Source organism: Erpetoichthys calabaricus, chromosome 1 (assembly GCF_900747795.2).
Source record: "Erpetoichthys calabaricus chromosome 1, fErpCal1.3, whole genome shotgun sequence".
In the NCBI taxonomy this organism is placed as follows: Eukaryota; Metazoa; Chordata; class Cladistia; order Polypteriformes; family Polypteridae; genus Erpetoichthys; species Erpetoichthys calabaricus.
In genome coordinates, this window is record NC_041394.2 from 184,460,274 (window position 1) to 184,486,713 (window position 26,440).

The window sequence follows — 26,440 nt, forward strand, 5'->3', positions numbered from 1 at the left end:
AATTAGGATTTCAATCTCTTTGCGGTCTTGGTAAAAAAACAAACTTGCTTGTCCATGAATACAAATTGAGAATGTAGCACACACATACAGTATATTCATGTAGGAGTTTGCTGAAATCTTTTAAAATTGATTTTTCATTATGTCTATTTTGGTTATTCTTATGAAAAAAACATTTCTTTTCTACATACCTAACTTGTTATATAAATTGTCTATTAGTTATAGACTAATGTGTCAAGACTAATAAACGTAAATGGCTGTACCAACTGGCAGTTGGAGAAGAGAACTAATAAATCACCCAAATGTGGCAAAGCAGTTTGTCATATGTATTTCCAAAGCAGAGAGTAGACTAATGTTTTGGGCAGAAGTCTCAAATATTCTGGGTGCACAATATTTTTCAGTGCTCACAATAATCTCTGGGCACTTTAATGTGTCCTTAACATATTGAATGATCATGTGTCACCCCGAGATGATAACCTGGAAGAAGACATGGTCAAGCAAAGTAAAGTTCAGAACCTTGATCAAAATTAAACTGGATCTACTAAAAAGAAAAGGACAAGACAAAAACCCATTAGTCAAAAACAAAGCGAAAACCAAAAACAAATGCTACAACTAGGGCCTACTTTGGACTTAAGTTAACTGACAAGGATTCTCTTGAAGTTGTTTTATCCACCAATGGAATATGTGTAATATAAACTCTGTCAGATTTATAGAGTAACACCTCTTACATATTTGGCTTGTTCATGGTTAAAATAATTGTAATTCTTTACATTTTTATAGCACTTTTCTCACTACTCAAAGTACTCTCCATGCTGGGAGGACCCAGGCTATGAACCCATGATCTCCTTACTGCAAGGCAGCAGCACTATCACTACGCCACATGTATGGAATCATATCACCTGTAAACAGTGCCACATACAGTTAGGTCCATAAATATTTGGACAGAGACAACTTTTTTCTAATTTTGGTTCTGTACATTACCACAATGAATTTTAAATGAAACAACTCAGATGCAGTTGGTGTAGACTTTCAGCTTTAATTCAGTGGGGTGAACAAAACGATTGCATAAAAATGTGAGGCAACTAAAGCATTTTTTAACACAACCCCTTCATTTCAGGGGCTCAAAGGTAATTGGACAATTGACTCAAAGGCTATTTCATAGGCAGGTGTGGGCAAGTCCATTGTTATGTCATTATCAATTAAGCAGATAAAAGGCCTGGAGTTGATTTGAGGTGTGGTGCTTACATGTGCAAGATTTTGCTGTGAACAGACAACATGCGGTCAAAGGAGCTCTCCATGCAGGTGAAAGAAGCCATCCTTAAGCTGCAAAAACAGAAAAAACCCATCTGAGAAATTGCTAAATACAGGAAACCAAGATACTATTAATGAAAAGTGAAATTGTTGATATCCAAAGCAAAATATGAACATAATGGCAGAAACTGATTCCTCAAGTTTCATAAAAGGTTATTTTATACACATATTGAATGCAAAGGCTTTTTTACCATTATCATGCCCCTGCTATTCCTTGTAGGTTAATGTACTGCTGGGATACATGTGAGTGTAGCAGGAGTTGTTTCAATCATTGTCCCCTACCAGTGTGAATCATACCAAATCTAAGAAGCAAACTCCAATCGACACAATCACACTATAGGAGATCACTGCTAGTTTATATTCCAGCATGGAATGACGTTCTTGTCCTTATCAAACTCAACCTCACTTTCCCTCTACTAAACTTGTCACCTGGAGACACAGGGTTGGTGATCTGTCACAAAATACATAGCAATAGTCATTTTTCATGAACGTCTCCGTTCCTCCTCCAAATCAGTCCAAAACCGAGGTGCAAATGGCAAATCTCTTGACCAGTCAAGTTAATTATGGTATCCACAAGTTTGACTGCTAGGAGTGATTTCACTCTCTGACCTACATGAGGCATGTCACATCTGAGCTTACTCCTTTTGCAAGTGCAAATTTAATCCTTTTAACGTAACTGCCCAGCTACTGGATTTCCCCCAAACTATGTGGAGGTTTTTGAAATGTGTCTCCTTGCATGTTTACTGATTTAATCTTGTCTTAGGTCTTTAGGAAGACATTATTGTCTTGCGCACACATTAGACAATACTGGAGGTATTTATTCAGTTGAGGACACAATAGAGTATAAAATAATGAGCTACTCCAAAGAGCTTGTGGTCAGCTCTGGCTCATAAAGAGGCAATGGATTGTTTTGGCTAGTTTAAAACAATCAGAGTAGCAGGCATGCACACAAAAGTACATGGGTAAGGATCTCTGTAATGCTACATCATTGGGGAACTGATCTTCTGCTTCAGTTAATTTGGTAAGTGGTCCTGCTGTTTAATCACCTAGTGTGCACACTTACCTAGGTATGAAAATGAAGACATGGTCTATACAATGTGTGCTATTCATACATTCAAAAATTTCATATTCATATTTTATGTGGGCAATGGGAGTTTCTTAGACTTTGAACACTTTTCTGATCATACAGTGTTGACTTTTTTTGAAAATCTGCAATATTCACATGAACTAGATCATTGATTTTATATAATTCAACTCCATCCATCCATCCATGATCAAACCTGCTGAATCCGAACACAGGGTTACGGGGGTCTGCTGGAGCCAATCCCAGCCAACACAGGGCACAAGGCAGGAACCAATCCCGGGCAGGGTGCCAACCCACCGCAGGACACACACAAACACACCCAGCACACACTAGGGCCAATTTAGAATCGCCAATCCACCTAACCTGCATGTCTTTGGACTGTGGGAGGAAACCCACGCAGACACGGGGAGAACATGCAAACTCTACGCAGGGAGGACACCGGAAGCGAACCCAGGTCCCCAGGTCTCCCAACTGCGAGGCAGCAGTGCTACCCACTGCGCCACCGTGCCGCCCTATAATTCAACTTTGAGTTTAAATTATTGTAAACCATGTACTTGCTGATTAGGGTTTCACCCTCTTTCTATATGACCACAATGTCCTCTTCTGCAAGAAGAGTATAGAGCCATAAAAATTCTGTGCTATATAGTGTGTGTAAAAATCTGGTGGATGATGTAAGTTTGGAAAGCAGAATTCCAATTATTCATATTGGATTTTTCAGTGAAGTGGTTCTTAATGTCATGTTATATGCATTCCAGGCATGTATCTCTGTTATTAATACATTACAACGTTCTAATCTTCCCTTTTTAATTTGTTTTAATGGAGTAGTACATCCCCTTTTCATGAGAACTGCATAGTATGTTCACTAACTATGGAGCAGTCTGCTAAAGGAGCTAGCCTAAGACTTTCTGTTCATAACTTTGTGGTTCCCTGAGATTTTTTTTCAGAGTTTTGTTCCCAGGAACATCAAGTTCTTTCCAAAATATTTGTGTATGTGTGTGTGTGTGTGTGTGTGTATGTTTCAAAGTACGTGAGCCAAATCTTGCACATTGTGGGAGCAGGCACATTCCCTTCTTCATTTGTCAGCAAGCTCAGCTGTGTTGTTGGTGCTGGCTCATTCTTAAAGCTTGAATAAACTTGTCTTTTGCACACCTTTATTGTGAAACTCTTAGCCGGGATTTATCAGGCCAAATTAATCAGCTTGTATTAGTTCAGCACATTAAGATGAGTGTTCAGTTGCCTTTCTAGATCTTTGATTAAGGGCATGCTTGTATGTAAGAAAGAAACTACAAAGCAACTCCTCTTCTGTGTTTTGGGAGGTCAGTCTATGTCAGCGTTTCTCAACCTTTAAGTATTTGCAACCCGAGTTTTCATAACAGTTTTAATCGCACCCCCCCTAACGTTTTTTTTGAAAGGAGCTCACTAATACCAATTTATTCTTTTTTTAATTAATGATATATCATAGATGCATATTTTATTATACCTACTTAACTTTTATCGACATTTATCTAACTCTATATTTATTTTTCTAGTATCAGAATGTAGTTTAAGTTAATTTGTTTTGGTTTCAATAGATGTATTTTTCATATTTTTGATTCTTGTTTTCTTTTCGCGCCCCCCTTTTTGTTACTTCGTGCCCCCTAGGGGGGCCCGCCCCATAGTTTGAGAACCACTGGTCTAGGTTTTAATCCTTGAGTAATATCTTATTCAGCAATGTGTCTGTCAAGCCAACCATATTCTCTATCTAGTTTATCCTAATGTAGGGTAAAGGGAGGTCAGAGGTCAGTCCTAGTGGGTTATGAGTCCATCACAGGACACATTCATGCAAACATTCATTGATGGTCTAATTTATAGCTGCCAATCAACCTAACTTAACACATCTCCAACAACTGGAAAGGAAAAAAACAACAGAGTAGCTAGATAAATCATAAGTGGACATGTGAAAATTGGAAAAACTCTATATAAGACTGCAACTGGGCCCTTATTTGAACCAAGGACATTGAAGCTCTGAGGTGTCAGTGATATTGATAGTGCCACCAAATTCATAGTTCTTTATAGCAAAAATCATAAATCATGCGGAAGACAAAATTAGCACATGTGAAATTAACGTGAACTATAAATGTTCTACATATTGTCTATTTATACGTAACTTAAAATATCTATTTTGACAACTGTGAAGAGTTGTTGTGTGGGAGTATTCATTTTGTGACTTCTGTATATTTTGTGATCTGAAATTAATTTTGTGGTTTCTTTTCATTTTTCTGCTGCCATTTTGTAGAACTACATAAGTACATAACATAACATATAACATAAGTTATTTGAGGGCTAAAGACTTTCTGCATGTGTATTTTTGGCTTTGAATTTGGGTGATGTTTCTGGCTTGTCATGTTATTTATTTTCATTTCCTGGCTTTTGTGACTCTTGCTTTGTCCTTCGATCACAGAATTGGTTTTCGCCATCTCCTGCTCTGTTCCAAACCATTTCTCTCTGCTTTTTTCTATGTGGGCAGAGCACCAACACTGTTCATACACTAGTCTGCTAACAAAGCTTAGATTTCTTCTAGGATCCCCAGCTTCCTCCCACAATGATTCTGTGTAATCAGTTGGCCATATTAAATTATACTGTCATTAGGTGTGTCAGTGTGAATGAATGTGCCCATGTCTCCAGCTTTGGCTCCATTCCTGCTCCAGATTTATCACTTAAAATGAAATATTACAAGGGGCCATGCAATTTAAAGAAATTTAAAGAAGAATTCTATACTAGATACAGTAAATGTTAGTCATACAAACCTAATACAATAACAAAGAGATGGTTTTTGATCATAGTTTTGACTTTTATTAAAATTCATATTGATTTTAGAATTCAAGTGACATTCAGTGAATATACATGTTCAGCAAAGAAAATTGAATTTTGGTTTACTGCTTTCACTTATGTATTATTTTTACTGAATAACAGAATAATTTTCTAAGACATATTTTTTGATGCTTTCCATTGTCTAGATATTTATTTACCATTAAACTTAAATAGTAACATGTTTGTATGTATTCTTGATTTCGCCTTTATTCCATATGTTCCGGATATCCTGTTAATTTGCTTGGTTATAGTCTTATGATAACTGTGGGATGTAGTAGTAGTAGTAGAAGTTACCAAATAGACCTGATGTTATTTTAGAAGAATTCAGTGACTACAACTGGCGAGCATTGCTGGGTTAAATGGTCTGTTCTCATCTAGATTGTTCTAATGTTCTAATAAACACAGATTTCATAATAACAGGCAATTTATTTTGAAACTTATGAGGGTTTGTACTTATCTAACATATTTACAATATTATTGTATTGAAATTTGTAGTTCTGTGGAGTACTACCTTCTTCTACACTACTTACTAATTTTTCCATGTATCCACCAAACTCCTGTTAACAGGGACCATTCATTTATCTTATTAATTCTTTTCAGAATTTTAAATACTTATCAAATTTTAACCTTGAGCTGAATAAAAGTCCCCCTCTTATTCTCTTCAATCTTTAAGCTGTACCTGATGGTCTGCTGTGATGTGAAGAATGATTGTCAACATGCTGTTTTCATTTTACCACATTTCTTCCTCCGGCAAATGCAGTATCCTTCCTGTTGACAGACAATTCTAAAACAGCTTTTTTTTTGGCATGTCTTTGTCATTCATTATAGTAGTTCACAGAGCATTATGAAGCCTGAGTTGCGAGGGAGCTGGTACTGAGCTGGTACTTACGCTGAAATTCAGTATGTGTTCACATTGAGTTAACAAGCTTCGTATTCTGACATTGTAATGCAACTTAGAACTGTTCCCAACCAAGTTTCATTTGGTGCAAAACTGCTCAGTGTGTGCCAGACCTCCACTTTCCATGATCTCTGATCTGTGATTAGAAAGCAAACATAAAACATGCAAATAATTATTTAAAATTTAAATACATGTTTTCTAATGTGTGAATGTTTTTAAAGTACATTATATCAGTTTGCTTGTAACATAAGTACTTGTTCACCTATCAAAACTGTAGCCATGTCACAGCAAGTAATGAAAGTGAGGGGGTGAACAAGTTGTGCTTTTTACTGTTGGTAAAATAATAAGACTCATAATGTTTAATTTGTGTGAAAATTTGGATTATGTAGATAAAGCACAGCTTTAAAGTGAATTAAACTTTGTGAATAAGACTGTTTTATAAAGCTAATACAGCAATGCTAGCTTTATTTTTTCTTGTGTGTTTTTAAATCAGGGGGTCCCAAACTTTTTTGCCCCTTTACACTGCAGCAACTCTTCAAAAGTAAATTTACCCCCACCCTGTTTAGTTCAGTAATTTCAGTTTATTCTCCTACATCTTGCCTGAAGAAGGGGCCTGAGTTGCCTCGAGGCTTGCATATTATAATCTTTTTAGTTAGCCAATAAAAGGTGTCATTTTGCTTGACTTTTCACTACTCCCACCATAATAAACTGATTGACAAAGGAGACATTTTAAAATACCATTTTCAACATTTTTAAGTTCAAATAACAATAACAATAACAATAATAATAGCACATAATGCTATTTCACTTATTCACAATTAATGATGAGCAGATACCAAAATACAATATACCAAAATAAAACACACTTGAGTCGGTGAGAACACATCAGTTGGTGAGGTGCTTGTTCTTGCTTATCACCTGCCATTTTGGATATTCTTGGCACGGTTGCTAAAAGAGCAAGTTTCATGTCATCCTTAACTTTAAATTTTCTTTATAACTTCAGTTTTTTTAACAAATGTACCCCTTGAGTAGGTGAGATTTACCCACTGGGGGAAAATTTACCCCTAGTTGGGAACTCCTGCTTTAAACAAATGTTTAACAGGCTAGTGTTTGTTTGGACAAAAGGTTTGGAGGAGCACATGGAGATGACTCATAGGAATGAAGAAATGCCTTTCAAGAAGAAGAGGATACTGGTGTGTATGCAAATAAGATTTCAGGATATTGGCTTATATACAAATGTAAACGCAAACACTAATAGTGTTTTAAGTAGTATACTAAAGCAAAATTACACCTTTTATTGGATAACTGACTAGATTACAGTATGCATGCTTTCAATGCAGCTCAGCTCAGGCTCCTTCTTCATTGTATCCATAAATAGCTAACTTGGTACATCACACTTCTACTATAACTGGTATATTGTAAAAGCTTTAAGCTTAGGCAAATTAAGCACTATGCATATACTTGAAATAAGTGCTTCAAACTTTTTAGTCAACATTTTATTGTATTTAGCTAAACGTAGCTTCACTGACAAATAACAAGACCATTGGAAATGATCAGTTGTTTGAATTCGGCTGCTGCAACTATTGATTATTCTTACATTATTTGCTACCAAAATATTCTATAAAGGAAACATATGGAAACATTTTTTGACATCACTGTTAGGTTAGCTACCTGTGGTGTCCCAGCGTCCAAAAGCATCACAACTATCCTAAAATGAAAAATAGCGGTGCAGCTCAGAACAACTCGGCTACCTTAATAAGACAAAGACTGCGGCAGCTAAAAGGCCAAACAAACCATTTGGCGTGTAGCTTACTGTTTGGACTTTGATTTGAATCATTTAGATTGTATATTTTCTACTGTTTTAACTTCTAGTGTTTGATATACATTGTTTCTCTACACATAAATATACATTTAGATTGAAGTAAAGTTTTACATTATTTCACTGAAACTGCCTTTGATGTTGGCTGACGCTAGCAATCATTGGAGAGTCGGAGGATTGAGATACTTATCAAGGCTCTGTAAGATCTTAATCCAGGTATTAATAGTGTTAAAACCTCTCGTGGATAGCCAGTCTCTGTTAAGAACAGATCTGTCCATACAGTGCTGTAAACTGAGAGGAAGCTTGGTCTCAGCCATTGCAAAGGTATTGCAGAGGCTCAGTGCTGAATCATGTCCAAAGGTAGCCTGCCCTCCAATTTAAATACTATACTTTGAAAAGCATGCTTACAGACAGTTTTGCACTTTGGTACTTTTCAAATGCAAACTTTTATAAATCCTAACCATTTTGAAAAGAATGAAAATTTTCTCGCAAAACATCAGGGGACTGGTAGCCAGCTGCCTCTTTTTAACTGCTTATGTCAGCAAGGAGTGCAGCATGCTTACAGTGGCAAGCATAAAAAATAATCAATAAACAGTAATCAGAATAGCATTATGAATTGTGCTTTTAATGGTCTTACAGATCTGCGGTATATGCTGTATTTACTCTATTACGTATAGATTTAACATACTGTACATCTGCACATATACACGCATTACAAAGTAGTTGGCTTATAACAGATAAAGTACTTTATTGTAGTATGACATAGGAAAGGACAGGAGTACAAACACATCTAGCAAGTGAAATGCTCTGCACAGGACTCTTTATTGAAAGCATTGTTGTTTACTGCCTCAGTGCACACCATCTGTCTTCAGTATAGCTCATGGTGTTCAAAGGCCTCAAGAGACAGCAACTCACACTTCCTCTCAGGTCATGTTTCTTCCAGCATGTGTTCCTTCTTGAACACTCCTTCCGCTACTCCGCTTTGCTCCATTCCAACAAGGAACAAACATCCATTATTTTGAGGCTCTGTTTATTCTATTTTCCCTCATATATTCACTTCCAATTAGCCAGAATCTAACTAATGTGTATCCTTCTCTGGTCATCTGATGAAGATCAAAGACCACAGTCTGCAATATGGATTACATGTGAACATAAAGAATACAAAAATCCTCACAACTGGATCAGCAAGCAACATCATGATAGACGTAGAGCAGAGTCAAGCTGTGAACGATTTCAGTCTACTTGGAAGCAGCAGTCAGGAAATCAGACAACGTATTATACTGGGAAAATGTGAATGACCTTTCCAAAGTGTTAAGAAGTGAAGACGCGTCTTTAAGGACTAAAGTATGTCTGATCCGAGCAATGGTATTTACAATTGCCTAGTTTTGGTGTGAAAACTGGATGATGAATAAGGAAGATCAACAAAGAATTGATGCTTTCGAGTTATGATGCTGGCAAAAATGTTAAACATACTATGGAGTGCCAAAAGAACAAACAGATCTGTGTTGGAGGAAGTTTAACCAGAATACTCATTAGAGACAAGGTTGGTGAAACTACGGCTCACATTCTTTGGACAAATTGTCAGGAAGGAGCAATATCTGGAAAAGGACATCATGTTTGGTAAACTAAAAGGAAAGTGGAAGAGAGGACGGACCTACACAAGGTGGATTGACACTTTGGCTGGAACAATGGGTTCAAATGTGGAAGAAATGGCAAGGATGGTTCAGGATCAGACAATGTTTCGCTATGTTGTACACAGGGTCGCTACGAGTTGGAACCGACTTAACAGCATTTAACAACAGCAACTGATCATCTGTGGATACTCCCTGTGTAGTTGTCATTTAGGTTTGCGTGATCAATGGTGAATTAATTAGTATTCCGTATCTTGCTTCTGCACTTCCAAAAGTCACTTAGTTTGAATCCATTGCCAGGCTAGGTCTTCTCTCATTGTTCAACTGAAAGGCCGTGCTACCAGACATCACAGTGTTTTGTTTAATGTCAAATGCTAAATGAAATACTGGAGCATGATCTCTTTTTAAGCTGTACAGGAAATTGTTGGCAACTTAAATATCTAAACAAAACAGAGTCCAGTGAAGCAAATAGGTCAGAGTTGATATTATTTTATTTGAAACAGTTTTTAGTCAAATTACTTCAGAATGATCTAGTTTGGTCATAGTTAAAACCTTAAAAAGTGTATGTAGTAACTCATTTGGGAAATACTCTATGGTAATAATTAACAAGTCTCATCAGAGCTCTAGTGTTGGCTGTATGTTGAACTCTTACTCAGGTCAGTCAGTCATTATCCAACTTACTATATCCTAACACAGGGTCACGGGGGTCTGCTGGAGCCAATCCCAGCCAGCACAAGGCGCAAGGCAAGAACAAATCCCGGGCAGGGCGCCAGCCCACCGCAGAGCACACACACACACACACACAGCACACACTAGGGACAATTTAGGATCGCCAATGCCCTAACCTGCTTGTCTTTGGACTGTGGGAGGAAACCGGAGCACCCAAAGGAAACCCACGCAGACACAGAGAGAACATGCAAACTCCACGCAGGGAGGACCCGGGAAGCAAACCCAGGTCTCCTTACTGCGAGGCAGCAGCGCTACCACTGTGCCACTGTGCCACCCTCTTACTCAGGTACTGTAGATTATACAATTAAATTTTAACTGTAGCGAACGCTATGACTTAGTATGACTTAGTATATGCCTATCTTAAACAGACAAATCACATACACAGATAAGCAGCAAAAGCCATGCCACCTTGTACTTTTGAGCTAAATCATGCAGAACAGCTGATTTAGAGACACCTGCTTAGACACTGTATGTAAAACCTGTTACTGCTCCACTCTGTTCAGTTCCTTCTGAATGCTGACTCATTTTAAATTACATGCCAATCAAAACATCCTCCTCTTGGGCCCTGCTATCTCCTGCTGTTTATTGGGAATTGAAATCCTCTTGGCAGCACTGCCACAGGTTCATTCCAATAATAGGCTTATTTAATGAGCAACAATAAACAGCAACAGCATACTTTAAGAACCTAATGAGACTAATGACTTCACTTTCTTGTTTTAATGGGCCATGGGAAATGATTTTAAATCAAGAAACACAAACTCGAAACAAGATGCAGCTAGCATCACTCTGTTCCCAATTTGAATACTGTTGGTATCACAGTATTGTCATAAACTGTGGGCCGGATACGGCCCCCCAAGGTCATTTACCTGGCCCCCGCTGCGGCCGTGGGAGCCGCTGTAGCCTTGGCCGCCACTGCCTCCAGCATCATTAGCATGCGGTGACATGACGTGCTGGAGCAGAGGATGTGCCAAGCCGAGCCACCTTCACCACGCTGAGGCAGACAGGTAGTAACCAGGGGCGAGGACGCACCCCCCCAAAAAAAGTAATAGCCATTGCGCATCCTTTTGAAAACAATAATGTCAAGGAAAAGAAAAATTAACTCAGAGTGCACGATATTCAAAGAACAGTGGACATACGATTACTTTATCACGCAGTGCAAGGAGAGAGCTGTTTGTCTGGTGTGCTTGGATTTAGTGGCTGTGTTCAAGGAATACAATTTGCATCAACACTATGAAACTCAACATAAAGACAAATATGATTGTTTGGTCGGACAAGTGAGAAAAGACAAAATATTAAACTGAAAAATAGACTGACAACTCAGCAAAATGCTTTTGTGAAGCAGAAGCAGCTAAATATTTCATCACTGCGAGCAAGGTTTCAAATTGCCAAGCTAACAGCGTGCACTAGCAAACCATTCATACAGGGAGAATTTGTTAAAGAATGCATTCTTTCTGTTGCCAAAGAGATGTGTCTTTCAGGACCTACAATTACACAAAGGATTGAAGAAAAGGGGAACAATTTGCATCAGCTTTTGCAAAACTCCTCAAAAAAACATTGCTATTTTTCGTTGGCACTCGATGAAAGCAATGATGTTCGTGGTTCTGCACAAATTCTAATTTTCATTCGTGGGACATACGTGATCATTTCGAAGTCACAGAGGAGCTTGCTGCACTGCAAAGCATCAAAGGAACAACAGGAGAGGATATCTATGAAAAGGTTCACCAAACTGTGAATGACTTGGAGCTGGACTGGGCTAAACTAGCCAGTGTGACAACTGATGGTTCTCCTAGCATGGTGGAGTCTATGAAAGGAGTGGTTGCACGCATTAACCAAGAGATGGACCAACACAACCATTCACGTCCAATAGCCATATACTGCCTTATCCACCAACAAGCGCTATGTTGTAAATTACTGAAGTGGGACTCTGTCATGAAACTTGTGGTCTCCTGTGTTAACTTCATTAGGGCTCATGCACTAAACCACAGACAGTTTCAGGAATTTCTGTCTGAGCTGAATGTTGCCTATGAAGATATTTTGTACCACACAGAAGTCCGTTGGCTGAGTCAAGGGAGAGTTTTGAAACGTTTTTATGACTTACTTCCACAGGTTTCTGCTTTTCTGCTTTCAAAAAACAAAGAAGTACCAGAGCAGGGCTGGCGAACTCCAGGCCTTGAGTGTCGCAGTGGCTGCAGGTTTTCATTCTTACCATCTTCTTAATTAGTGATCAGTTTTTGCTGCTGATTACTTCTTTTAATTAACTTGACTCAGGCCTCATAGTTGTTTCTTTTTCTTTAATTAGCAGCCAAACAATAATGAGACACAAAACAAGTCACCACATGACCAGCTCCCCTGTGCCCATTACACAATATTTGAAATTAAAGAGAGGTGATGGTCTTGGTAAGGTTGATCTCTCAGGTCACCAAAACATTTTGACGGTGCTCTTAGAAAGAACAGAAAAATAACAGAGTTCGAAATGTGTGCTGTGGCAGAACGAGAGCAGCAACAAGCCATGGAATTAAATAACGGGTTTAATTAACAGCAAGAATTGGCTTCTCATTAAGAAAGTGATTGGAGTGAAATTGGTTGGAGTTTGAACCCCCGGTTTAGATGGTCACATGTTAGCTCGTTTCACATCTCATTTCTGCCTGGCTGTCATTTAATGAAGAAAAGAATCAATTCAGAGGGCTGAACTCTTCTAACAGGGCTATTAAAGTGATGGGGAAAAAGTTAATAGGGGCGGCACAGTGGCGCAGACCCTCGTGACCCTGTGTTCAGATTCAGCAGGTTGGAAAATGGATGGATGGATGGAAAAAGTTAATTAGCAGTGAAAATTGGTCACTGATTAGGAAAAGGGTTAGAATGAAAACCTGCAGGCCTGGAGTTTGCCACCCCTGTACCAGAGCTTAAAGATGCAGAATGGAAATGGCACCTTGCCTTTCTGACAGATGTAACAGAGCTACTCAACAGTTTCAATGTGCAACTTCAAGGAAAGGGGAAGCTTATCTGTGATATGCATTCACATGTGAAAGCATTTGAAGTAAAATTGGACCTCCTCATTAAATAAGTGAAAGAGGAAAACTTCTGCCATCTCCCCATTACTCAAAAGCTGTTGGCTAAGAAACCAACAATTGCATTCCAAAATAAAAAATGTGTGGATTCACTGGAAATGTTGCAAAGGGAGTTTCAAATGAGATTTAAAGAGCTTCATCTCCATGAACAGGACATCCAGCTTTTCCGGAACCCATTTTCTGTTGACATTGAAATTGTTGATCCGATTTACCAAATGGAATTGGCTGAACTACAGAATTGTGACTCTCTGAAAGACGCATTCAAATCAAGCAGCCTTACTAATTTCTATGCATCTCTCCCCTCTGAGACATATCTTAATCTCAGGAACCATGCACTTAAAGAGGCAACCATCTTTGGTAGCACCTACAGTTAGGTCCATAAATATTTGGACAGAGACAACTTTTTTCTAATTTTGGTTCTGTACATTACCACGATGAATTTTAAATGAAACAACTCAGATGCAGTTGAAGTGCAGACTTTCAGCTTTAATTCAGTGGAGTGAACAAAATGATTGCATAAAAATGTGAGGCAACTAAAGCATTTTTTTAACATAATCCCTTCATTTCAGGGACTCAAAAGTAATTGGACAAATTAAATAACTGGAAATAAAAAGTTCATTTCTAATACTTGGTTGAAAACCCTTTGCTGGCAATGACAGCCTGAAATCTTGAACTCATGGACATCACCAGATGCTGGGTTTCCTCCTTTTTAATGGTCTGCCAGGCCTTTACTGCAGCGGCTTTCAGTTGCTGTTTGTTTGTGGGCCTTTCTGTCTGAAATTTAGTCTTCAACAAGTGAAATGCATGCTCAGTTGGGTTAAGATCAGGTGACTGACTTGGCCATTCAAGAATTTTCCACTTCTTTGCTTTAATAAAGTCCTGGGTTGCTTTGGCTGTATGTTTTGGGTCATTGTCCATCTGTATCATGAAACGCCGCCCAATCAATTTGACTGCATTTAGCTGGATTTGAGCAGACAGTATGTCTCTGAACACCTCAGAATTCATTCAGCTGCTTCTGTCCCGTGTCACATCATCAATAAACACTAGTGTCCCAGTGCCACTGGCAGCCATGCACGCCCAAGCCATCACACTGCCTCCACCGTGTTTTACAGATAATGTGGTATGCTTTGGATAATGAGCTGTTCCACGCCTTCTCCATACTTTTTTCTTGCCATCATTCTGGTAGTGGTTGATCTTGGTTTCATCTGTCCAAAGAATGTTTTTCCAGAACTGTGCTGGCTTTTTTAGATGTTATTTAGCAAAGTCCAATCTAGTCTTTCTATTCTTGAGGCTTATAAGTGGCTGGCACCTTGCAGTGCACCCTCTGTATTTACTTTCATGCAGTCTTCTCTTTATGGTAGACTTGGATATCGATACGCCTGCCCCCTGGAGAGTGTTGTTCACTTGGTTGGCTGTTGTGAAGGGGTTTCTCTTCACCATGGAAATGATTCTGCAATCATCCACCACTGTTGTTTTCCGTGGACGTCCAGGTCTTTACGTTGCCGAGTTCACCAGTGCTTGCTTTCTTTCTCAGGATGTACCAAACTGTAGATTTTGCCACTCGTAATATTGTAGCAATTTCTTGGATGGGTTTTTTCTGTTTTCACAGCTTAAGGATGGCTTCTTTCACCTGCATGGAGAGCTCCTTTGACCACATGTTGTCTGTTCACAGCAAAATCTTCCACATGCAAGCACCACACCTCAAATCAACTCCAGGTCTTTATTCTGCTTAATTGATAATGACATAACGACGCACTTGCCCACACCTGCCCATGAAATAGCCTTTGAGTCAATTGTCCAATTACTTTTGAGCCCCTGAAATGAAGGGATTGTGTTAAAAAATGCTTTAGTTGCCTCACATTTTTATGCAATCATTTTGTTCACCCCAATGAATTAAAGCTGAAAGTCTGCACTTCAACTGCATCTGAGTTGTTTCATTTAAAATTCATTGTGGTAATGTACAGAACCAAAATTAGAAAAAGTTGTCTCTGTCCAAATATTTATGGACCTAACTGTATGTCTGTGAACAGACTTTTTCCCGAATTAAACATCTGAAATCTCCAACCAGATCCAGACTTAACTGATGCACACTTGCATTACTTGTTACGACTGGCAGTGGCAAACATGGAACCGGACATTGACTATCTCATCAGCCAAAAGCAGACCCACACTTTTCATTGAACTACTGGAAAGTTTATGTTGGTTAAAATTGTTCTTCATTTTAAATATTGTATTGTTCTTTCATGTTTTTTGCACTATAAATAAGATATATGCAGTGTGCATGGGAATTCGTTCATGTTTTTTTTTTCAAATTATAGTCCAGCCCCCAGACAGTTGATGCATAAAAAGAATAACAATACACAAACTAATAAAAAACAGAATAATGCAAATAATTAACATAAATAACAATATTAACTCAATACATTAATCAAACATGGACAAAAAAGACATTAAAAAGGAATTTGAAAAGCAGCCGGGTGAGGAACCCTGGGTGAAACATAACAAGTATCAGTATTCACCATTATACTCTTCGTCATTACTGTGGTGACCCCTCAAACAGGGGCTCAGATTTGTTTGAAAGTCTTTGCCATCATTTTTGAATTTTCCTGATTTAAAGACTGGACTATCTTCCCTTTCTAAATGTGCTACAGCCACTCAAGCTTCTAAGCCCAGTCCAGTCTTTAAAGCACTCGCAGACAGCTGCCTTCCTGTCCAGCCTCTGAAGAACTTTCTGCTCTCTGCTGCAGATGTTATGTTTTAGCCATTTTTTGTTATGTTTTAGTTCCTCTCCTTGCTTATGTAGAAATTTCTTTTTCATGTCTTTTTTGCTCATTTTTTATTCATTCATTACAATCTTTTCTGTTAATATTGTTATTTATTTGTATTATTTCTCTAATTATTTTTTTTCTGTCAGAATTATTTTGGGTCTATTATTTTGTTTCTATATAGTTAATCATATTCTACTATGTTTTTAATATTTTGTGGTTGGAATGTCTAGGGGCAGGACCTCTTCTTGCACCAATACTAGGGATCACTCCCATTCTATTAAAAGCAGGCTAAGAAGCAAGTTCCTGGAGGTTAGTTGAGTGAGTTCTTCAATGATAAAGTATTGCTTTGTTAATTGAATTTACCGGTTTTGATAACTTTTTGTTTTTGTTTATTGGATTCTGTTATTGGATGGGGTCTTTGGGACTTGGTCTCTGTGAGAATGCCTTTCAGGTAACTCCTTTTTGCTCTTTTGAGCCTTGTATTTTTTCTTTTTTAAGTAAATATCCTCTTTTATAAAGACTCTTTGTTTGCCCTTTCCTCCACAAGCCAGGAGTTTATAGTTATCCTCCCTTTTCTGAGCCTTGAACTAAATTTTGCAACATTTCTTGTGATTTTTGAAGTTTAAAAGCCTATTCTTCATTCTGTGGCCTAGTCAGGTCTAAAGCCTCCCATTTGTCTGGGGTCAGGCTTGTCTTCAGGTGAGACCAATCACTATTTTGGCTTGTTTTTGTGTGTCTTTTTTCTGTTTTTGTTATTTTAGTGTCAAAATCATAATAGCAATATTTGATAAGCAGTGAAAGCAGTGAAAGATTTATGAAACCATTACAGGTATTAAGCAGGTTTTTAGGGACCCTCCATAATTTTGATTTAGTTGGTCCCCAGGAAGTCTGGGACCCTTAACTAATCCCATTACAGGTATTAAGCAGGTTTTTAGGGACCCTCCATAATTTTGATTTAGTTGGTCCCCAGGAAGTCTGGGACCCTTAACTAATCCCATGAAAAGACCATATATCTCACCTTGATGACAACCTATATTATTTCCTGGATTAATGTTTCTAAAACGTTTAAATAAGGTAATACAAAGTGTTTATGCTACACACATTTTGCTTTTAGTCACCATGACTCATACCTTACTGCCATTCTATTTATTTTAAACCCTAACCACACAGTCTATGAACCTTTTTTAATGCATGTTATCTATGAAAACTTGTGAGGGAGTTGACTGTTGCTGAAACTTGAGACCCTTCACATTTCCAAATGGGAACAGAATGTTTTGTTCTCTATAACTTTGTTTTTGCTACTGTATAGTGAATCTAATGTACACCTTGCAGGGTGCTTGAGAGCCAATACCAAATCCAGAAAAACAAGTCCATGTAAAAGGTAAAAAAGTTTGTTTTATTTTATTTTATCGTATTGATTAAAAGCAGATAACAATCCATGTAATCAAATCAAACTTTAACCAAAATTCAACCCCCACCCAAATAAAAAAAAACTTTTTTATTAACAAAAAAATAATCATACAAAGATAAATAAAACAGAATGGATACATGTGACACAAGAATGAACAAAATAATAAACCCTATCCTCCTTTAGGATTTACCATATCAGATAATATAAGGTGGCAAGACTTGCTGTCTGCTGGTGACACCTGTCTGTTCACATTGGTACTTGAGGGTCCCTTTGCTCACAGAAACAAGTCAATTAAATCATTTAAGCTGATGTGTTATTCTTGTTTATTAAAGCACCAGAAAACGTTGCTGTGTTGCATGTTAGTTGGACATTCAAGCAAGAATTTCACCTTACTCAGTACCAATAGGCCCTGAATGACCCCTGGGGCAGCTGATCCACTTTTCCACCACTTAATTACCGGCAATAACTGTTCTCACTTCTCTTACCCTTTCATTCTGATGCCACTGGCTTTTCTTTCTTCCTGCAAGGTGAGCCCTTGCCCTGTGACTCAACATCTCACTCCAAAGTTCACCTGATTGGTATTTGGAATGTGCTTCTAACCTTTTGATGGGACTACTTCCAGGTTCCTGCTTCAATCTAATTCTTGGCTTAGGACAGCTCTACAGAACTGCTGAGGCTATTTCTGAAGAGCTTCCCTGGTGGCACGGGGGGCCCCAGCAATACTGAACCCCTTACAATACTATAACCCCTTATAATGTAAGTGCTAGATCTTGTAAAGACCAGATAACCAAAAGCAGGAGGCATTGTGAGGGCCAAAAAAGCTCCCTGATGCCAACCATTATCCTTGAAATAATAGCTTCTTGAGCACCATTCACTATTTATTAGTTTGGCATTTCTACAAGACACGTTAACACTGACATCCCTTCTACAAAAGGGTCCAAAATACCATAATAATATCTCCAACCATGTGTTGGTATACATTACAAATAACATTTATCTTGCAATATTTTTAACAGTAGGCTGCAAAGGAGAATTTATATTCATCCCCTACAATTCCACTGCACAAGTTCCCTGTCAGGATTTTTAATAAGATGAGACTCTGAGAATTTTAGAGTTTTACTTACACTTCAGCAACTTCTCTCATGGGCAGCTTCATGTGGCTGACATGGAGGTGAGCAGGAGCAATTAACTCCTTATTTGTGGTCCTAACATACCTTAAATGTAGCTTAAAAAGCTCTGCTCTAATATGCATCACCTCATATATATTTTTTCCACAACCACATTATTATTAGTTACTTTTAACACTAAAACAAAATATCAATCAATGTCTGAGGGCAAAAAGTAGGGCATTGAAGTATGTATACATCAGGCCTCCATGGGTTATGTTTCTTTAATTTGACTGTTAAATGTAAAAAAGACTGAAATTAAAGTACCTTTAAAATTATTAGTAATTAAGAATTTATATAGAATTTGCAAAAACTTGCATCTAGTGGAAAAAAGTAATACTTCATTTAGCCAAGTATAAATGATATGAATAATAATGAGGGATTGATACAAACTGTATGGGTTTGGTATGCCATCCAGGGGGTCAGTGGTAGCATTCCCTGTGTAGAATGCGGTTCAATGGGTAGCACTACTACCTCATGGATCCAGTGTCCTTGATTTGAATACCCAAAACTGTTCTGATTAGGTTGATTGATGATTCCAAATTGACACTGTAGGTGTGTGTATGAATAGTTCCTGTGATGGGCTGGTGCCTTATCCAGAGCCTGATTTGCCCACAGCACTACCTTTATGAATTCAGTCTTCCTTGTGACCCAGAATTGGATCAGATGGACTGACAATTTCATTATATTGATAAAAGCTAAATGATCAGGACTTTTTCAGGGACTATCCCCTCCTAGTATCCCTCTATGCCGTATCCTGTTGGTGACAGTTTATTACTAAGGCCATGTCATTTCTCTGAAGTAGCCCTATACGCATACATGCTATACTGTGTGTATATATATATATATATATATATATATATATATATATATATATATATATATATATATATATATACACACAGTATCTATCTATACAGTATACATATATAGTAGGTAGCATACAGGATGGACTGGCATCCTGACCAGGAGAGGGGATGGTTCCCTACCTGGATGGGATGCTACAAGAGGACATACAGGCATCCTGGCCAAGAGCGAGAAAGGTGCCAGACCCAACAGAGACTCCCCAACTGGATGAACGGACAGAGAAGATTTCTGACGAAAGGCCCTGTGCAAATGGACAGGCATTCTGACTGCACATGGTTCCAGTACCTACCCTGTAAAGGAGAAAAGGACAGGGAAGCATTGTTTCTGAGAGGTGTTTATTCCCCCCCACCCCCAGCATTAGATGGCAGCAGCCCTCCATATTGGCACCCATTTGGGGAACAGCAGGGAATGCCGGGAATTATAGTCCGGCAGCACAGCCCTCTGGGGTCAGTGAGTGCCGCAAGAGGGCGCTGCAGGGAGAGCTGCACACTGCTATATTGGACTTACATATGACCTGGAAGTGCTTCCAATGGGCAGCAGCCCTAGTACCAGAAGTACTCCAGAGTCCTCAATAAAAAAGACTGAAATCCCTTATCCAGGTGCCTCAGAGCTGGGAGGAAGGAAGGCAGCACTCAACTGGGGGAGGCCAGTGCAGTGCTGAGAGAAGAAGTATTGTGAAGTGAATTGTGGATGAAAGAGAACCTGTTACTTTGTAACTTTGGAGAGGTATTGTGCTGAATAAATACTGTACTGTTTCATTGTGTTTGGGTTTTATATACATATGTATACAGCGATGGGCAAAAGTAGGTTTACAGTTGTGAGTATGTGAAATAGAGTTTATTCTTGAATTATTATTGATTAATTACTATATTATTTATGGATATTATTTGTCTTCCTCTTCTTATTATTAAAGTGTACGTGAAAGTAGCAATCATAACCTGCATGTCTTTTTCTATACGAACAACTGTAAACCTACTTTTGCCCAACCCTGTGTGTTTTCTATATTTATATATATATATATATATGCACAGTGCACCAGTGGAGAGGTCAGATAAAAGAAAACAATAAAATAATGACAGCATTGGGGAAAAATAAAACTTTAATGAAAGCAAAAGCAAAAATTAGATATTGTTTATCCTGGACCCTGTAGCTTCATAATAGAATTAACCATAATGGAAAGTGCATGGGTGGATGTTTATTATGGTATGGTGGCACCGTGGTTAGCACTGCTGCCTTACAGTTACAGAAGAAAGGGTCCTATTGCTGCAGCACACTAACTGCCTGAATGGTATATGAATGTTCTTCCCATGTCTGTACAGATTTTTATCCAGGTGTTGACTTTTCCTCCCACATTTTAAATAAAGTTTTAGGCAAATTCTAGATCAGTCAAGTATGAATGTATATGAGTGTGCCAAGTAATGGACTGGTATCCCTTCTAGGGATGTTTCCTGACTCATGCCCAATGCTACTAGGATTGGTCCCATACTTCCTTGATTCTGAATCTGATTTAGCAAGATTGATAGTGGATGGATGGAAGTTTCTCCTATTGTTTGTATTATGAAAGTCATTTAGAAGTAAACAGCTTAAATAATTTACCTTTGTAAGCTCTGTTTTTATTAAAAAAAAAGTCACTTCATCCATCCATTATCCAACCTGCTATATCCTAACTACAGGGTCACGGGGGTCTGCTGGAGCCAAACCTAGCCAACACAGGGCGCAAGGCAGGAAACAAACCCTGGGCAGGGCGCCAGTCCACCGCAGGGCGCGCACACACACACCCACACACCAAGCACACACTAGGGACAATTTAGAAACGTCAATGCACCTTGCATGTCTTTGGACTGTGGGAGGAAACCGGAGTACCCGGAGGAAACCCACGCAGACACGGGGAGAACATGCAAACTCCACGCAGGGAGGACCCGGGAAGTGAACCCGGGTCTCCGAACTGTGAGGCTGCAGCGCTACCCACTGCGCCACCCTAAAAGTCACTTCCTGGAAAAAAATTAAATAAATAATGAAAACATACAGTAGTAAACCAAATAAAGATTTTTCAATTACAAATAAGTAATCCCGTACCCAACATAATCTGCTTTACACAATGCTGTACTGAAAATAATATAAAGCTTTATTTTAAAAATTTACATCTTAGAACTAATCATGAAGTGCAATATGTTAATGCAGACATACACAAAGACACTTTATAATCAAATAAATAAATATACGATGAGTTCATTAAGACATTCAGAAGTTCCAGTGATCCGACGTGTTGGCGCTAGCTGCTCGATGCCCAACAGCACGGTATACCCTCAGTGCATGTTACACCCTCATGTGTATCCTGGTTCACAGTGCTGCTCTTTATTATTTTGCTTTTGTACTTTCAACATGGGCTCTCTAAGGGCCTGCCAGTTCATTTACTTTCCTTATGCTTAGCATATGAAAGAAATCAATGTTTATGTGCCTGGCATTTTTACTGCCTTAGTAACTAATTTGGAGTGGCCCCCCAAAACTGTATGTAAGATGTCTCTGATACAGAGCCCTATTCTGTTTCATCTCGACTGCCCCTGCTGAAGGAAGGATTGGTCAGTCCAGTAACATCTGTCGGGCGTTTCCTGTTAGTGTGGTGGCGCCAGATCAAAATGACACCAATCACAACAAAAAATAGTAGCAACAGAACACCCCCAATTAGTCCAGGGTACAAGTACTTTTTCATTTCTGATGTGGACTTATAAACAGCACAGGCGTTGGAATTCTCCTTGAGAGGGCTTGACCCAGCCCGGTTTATAGCTTGAACACACACTACATAAGAGACACCATCACTCAGGTCTTCCAGCTGTGCAGTTCTTGACTGGCTACCCCGCTCCAAGGGTACAGAGGTGCTCATGCCTTTACCCTGTCTGCTGTATACAACTTGATACTTTTCTACAGTAGATGGTGGAGCACACCAGTGGACGTTGACAGTCGACCCCTGCTGGGTAATCTCAAGGATCCGAGGAAACTCTGGGACCACATTGGGCCCTGAAACACCTGGACACAAACAGCTTTGATTCTTTCTTAGCTCTTCACATGGCACCTGTCCGTCCCGACACCTGTCATAATCACAAGGTGCAATCGGTCCAACAGGGGGTGGTGCAGTAGAGACGGGAGCACTTTCTGTCTCATAATCGAAGTCAAACTTGTCATCAAAGATAATCCTCCCCAAACGTGTGGTACTGGCTGTGGTGGCATTTGCTGGTGCCAAGGGGTTTGCTGTGTTCTTGCCCATCAGTGCCACAAAGGTCATGGAATAAAGGAGCCAGGACAGAGATGAAGTGTGGAGTGCCATTGCTGCAGAAAAACGTTAAAAGACAGTTTAAGCCATTTTCTTTGAAAGGAGATAGCTAGAGGCACACCATGCTGATATGCTCTTGTTAATACCTTCTTCGTAAGTATTAATCTACATGTGGGACAGGTGGATACCAGGCTGGAGGATTCCTAAGACAATCTTACAAGATACACCAAATGCCAAAAAAAAAAAAAAAAAATACTGAAATGGCACCTCACTATTGTAAAATGCTAGATGTGCTTAATTGCTTTATCTAATTTTGTCCACATAGCTTATACAGGTTCACAGAGTACCACCAGCAACAACAGAGGTCACCAATGGACACAACTGAAGTCAAAAAGAATAACTGACAAACTGTATTGGTGCAGTGTTCAAAGTTACTTCCTACTAAGTCCTGGAGACTGGATCCAATTTTGGACTCGGTCGAGCCTGCGCATTCTCACTGTGTCTGTGTGGGTTTTATTAATTATTATTATTATTTGGTTCTATGGCTATCACAACTCAAAATGCATGTTACCTCGGCCCAGAGTAGTGGCTGGTATCCCATTCAGGTGGTACTGCATTGATAGGCCCTGTGCCTAAAACCAGATCCATCTGTTCAAAAATTAAAGCATTAACCTAATAGAAAGTGTTTGGACTGCGGAACGCAACAACAGCAAAAATAAAGGGTGAGCGCTTGAACTCTGCACACAGGATACCCCCGTGTAGTACTGTAAAAACGCCAACACTATCTGCTGCACCACTGGGCCATCCTTTCAATGCAGAATGTTGGAAATTAATACATGTATCACTACTGCCGTAGCTCAGGGTAAACCCGTTGTGTTCGCCAGCAATGACATTTTGTTTATCATATTGGATATGAACAGCATTAAGGTAAAGAAAACAAAGCCGCCTTTTCTGAATTTGATCTCTACATTAACTATTAATCAGGCATAATGGATTTTAAATATTGTGTCCATCCCTGATCGGTGATGTAATACTGTACAATGAAGTCTAGAAATGTCTAGAAAACTCAAAACTGTACCGCTTTACGCGCGTTACGCCCTCGTGGAATTTTCTAGAATGAATCTTTCGACAAGCGCTCCCTAATTATAATGTTGTGACGTGCAGCCAGATGAACCCCTCATCTGCGTCACTTGCCCCAATGAGTGTTCAGTGAGACACGAGTTGATGTTTAGATCAGCTCAGGTAAGCTGCCTTCCTCGGTTTCCCAAACCTAGGGAGGGTGGTTATTTGGCTAAAGTGCCGCAACTCAGGACGCGCGCTGCTCTTCTTGGTAACCCCCTCTGGACCGCCTGCAGCGCGTGCCTGGCTGTCCCGTACTCAGCCGATTGTAGTCTCGGCGTTTTAGCAGCTACTTAAAAGCGGGTGAGTTGTTTTTCTATATGTTTGTCAATGTACATTGATTTTGGACTGTTTAGTTATGCGAGTTCTGAGACCCAAGCTGTCACAGACTGTGCTCCACTTTTACACCTTACCTAAAGGCAGCAGCCTTTCTTCATGGCCACGTTTAGTCGTGTTTGTTGCACGGTTGTTGCGAAATGTATGCTGTATTGGCTGTTATATGTATGACACGCAGTGTTAGCTTATTTGTATGTGGGGAACCGAGTACAACAGTCCCAATGTTCAGCTGAAGTAAGATAAGTAAAGTAAATTACACAAAGCTTATTACCCACTGCAGTGAAGGGGCCAGCAGGTTACGTAGAAAGTCGCTTTACCCAATAGTCCGTTCAACTTATTTTCATTACGAGAAACTGTATTTTTTATATGCAGTATACATTTTGAAGTTGTTGCTGCTTTCGACCCTTCTCTGTGTGGCATCCTAGTCATAAAAAGTGTCAGCTGGTGTGGGCTAGCGGTGCCCCTAAAGCTGACTTTCAAAGTTAAGCGACAACACCAACTTACCTGTGTTGCGGCTGGCTTGCTTGCTTTATGGAAATGGGTCTCAGTATTTTTTTCCGTGTGCTGCCCTCGTTTCTTTCAAGCCTGCTCTTATTTCCCCTTATATGGCCCACTTTGCGCTCCTCCCACCTTGTATTGAAATGCAGAGGCCGTTACATAGCAAGTGAATCATACCCCCCCCCCTCCATTCACACGCACCAACTCGTTTTTGTTCAGGCTTTTACATTCCATAGCTCTGCAAGGCATGGAGCTCCTTCCTTATAAGGGCAATGCCCCAAAACAAACCCTGATTCAATTTCAGGTCCAGTCACAGCGCTGCTTTCAGACTTTCCACTTGCTATTGATCTTTTTAGAGACTGAATTCTTCCTTCTTTATGTCATCTTTTACTGGGTTGCAATTAGTGGTGTCCAGGCACGGTGGCAGAAGACTGGTAATTGTATCTGTGGACCTGACATCATACCCTCATGTCTGTGTTTTCATTTTCTATAGGTACTCAGGCATACGTGCACATTCCGGAAATGAGCAATTGGATCAGTTTAAAGCTGCCAATCAACCAGTGTGTGGATGTGTTTTTGGTAATAGACGGGCATACCAACCGAAGATTGGTTTTCACTTTGGCCCAGTTCTTCATGGCTAGGGTCCAGCTTGCTTTAACCAAGAAAAAACAAAAGTGTTTTTAGAAAAAGATGGCTGAGATTTTTTTTAATCCTAGACTAGGGGGCTTTGCCCCCTGCTCGCTTCGCTCATCATCTCCCCCCTGCCCTGTGCTATGCGCCAGCCACTCCATGTCTCTGCTGCTCGCGTTGTGAAAAGGAGGGCTGAACGCACCCCAAGGAGACTTGGTTGCCCCTCTGAAACCCCCTCCAAAACGGTGATACAATGGGAAACACATACAGTTTTTTTTTATTACCTCCTCTTTGCTCGATCAGCTGCTGGCTCGCTGCTGCTGCTGTGCTGCGTAATCTGCATTGGCACACTTCTGTCATATCACCTATGTCCGTATATTCTATCTTTTTTTGCTTTTACCTTTTCATCAATATTGCATTGACTTTTGATTCCATATTTGGAAGTACATCCTGACAACACAACGTATAACTGCCCGTTTGTGAATATTGTTTCTTTCTCTCTACAAGAAATGTGTCTGACAATATCTCACGGGACGTGAAAGTGTCTGTCTGAGAAAATCATGTCTTGTCTCCTTCCAAGATTTTTTTTTATAATAGAGAGAAATGAGTATAAATCTTATTCAGACTGAGGTGGAATGGAAGAGTTTGCAGATACCAAGAACTGAGAAATTAGCTTTTTTTTTTTTTGCTTATGTGTGATTCTTTGTCTATCAGACCTGACCAGGAAAAACAGTGTCCTCTGACTGATACTGACTGCCCCAGATGAGACCACAAGCAAGACTTAATATTTATTCAGGATCCCCTGATCTGCCATTTGCTAAGTTTTTGACAATATCCAAAATATAGGCCGTCCCCAGGGATTTCTAGAGCTCCCTAATTAACTCTTCAAACCCGCTAATAATTGTGGGTGTCCTTGAAAAGAAATTTGAAAAACACATTTATCTATAATAATAAAAGGCAAAGCCCTCACTGACTGACTCACTCACTCAC

At 39.4% G+C, this 26,440-nt stretch overlaps 1 protein-coding gene across 1 annotated transcript; it reads right to left on the bottom strand.

The window, feature by feature from the left end:
• Positions 1-21,703: 21,703 nt before the first annotated feature.
• LOC114657871 (LRRN4 C-terminal-like protein) lies at positions 21,704-24,934 on the bottom strand. The gene is made up of 2 exons (XM_028809821.2): positions 24,827-24,934; positions 21,704-22,923 (listed from the first exon to the last, which is right to left on the bottom strand). The coding sequence occupies exon 2, from the start codon at positions 22,919-22,921 to the stop codon at positions 22,136-22,138; it is 786 nt and encodes a 261-aa protein (XP_028665654.1). The 5' UTR covers positions 22,922-22,923; positions 24,827-24,934; the 3' UTR covers positions 21,704-22,135.
• Positions 24,935-26,440: the final 1,506 nt, after the last annotated feature.

Excerpts from the sequence above, each read along its gene's own strand:
- LOC114657871 (XM_028809821.2), bottom strand. The coding sequence starts at position 22,921 with ATGGCACTCCACACTTCATCTCTGTCCTGGCTCCTTTATTCCATGACC.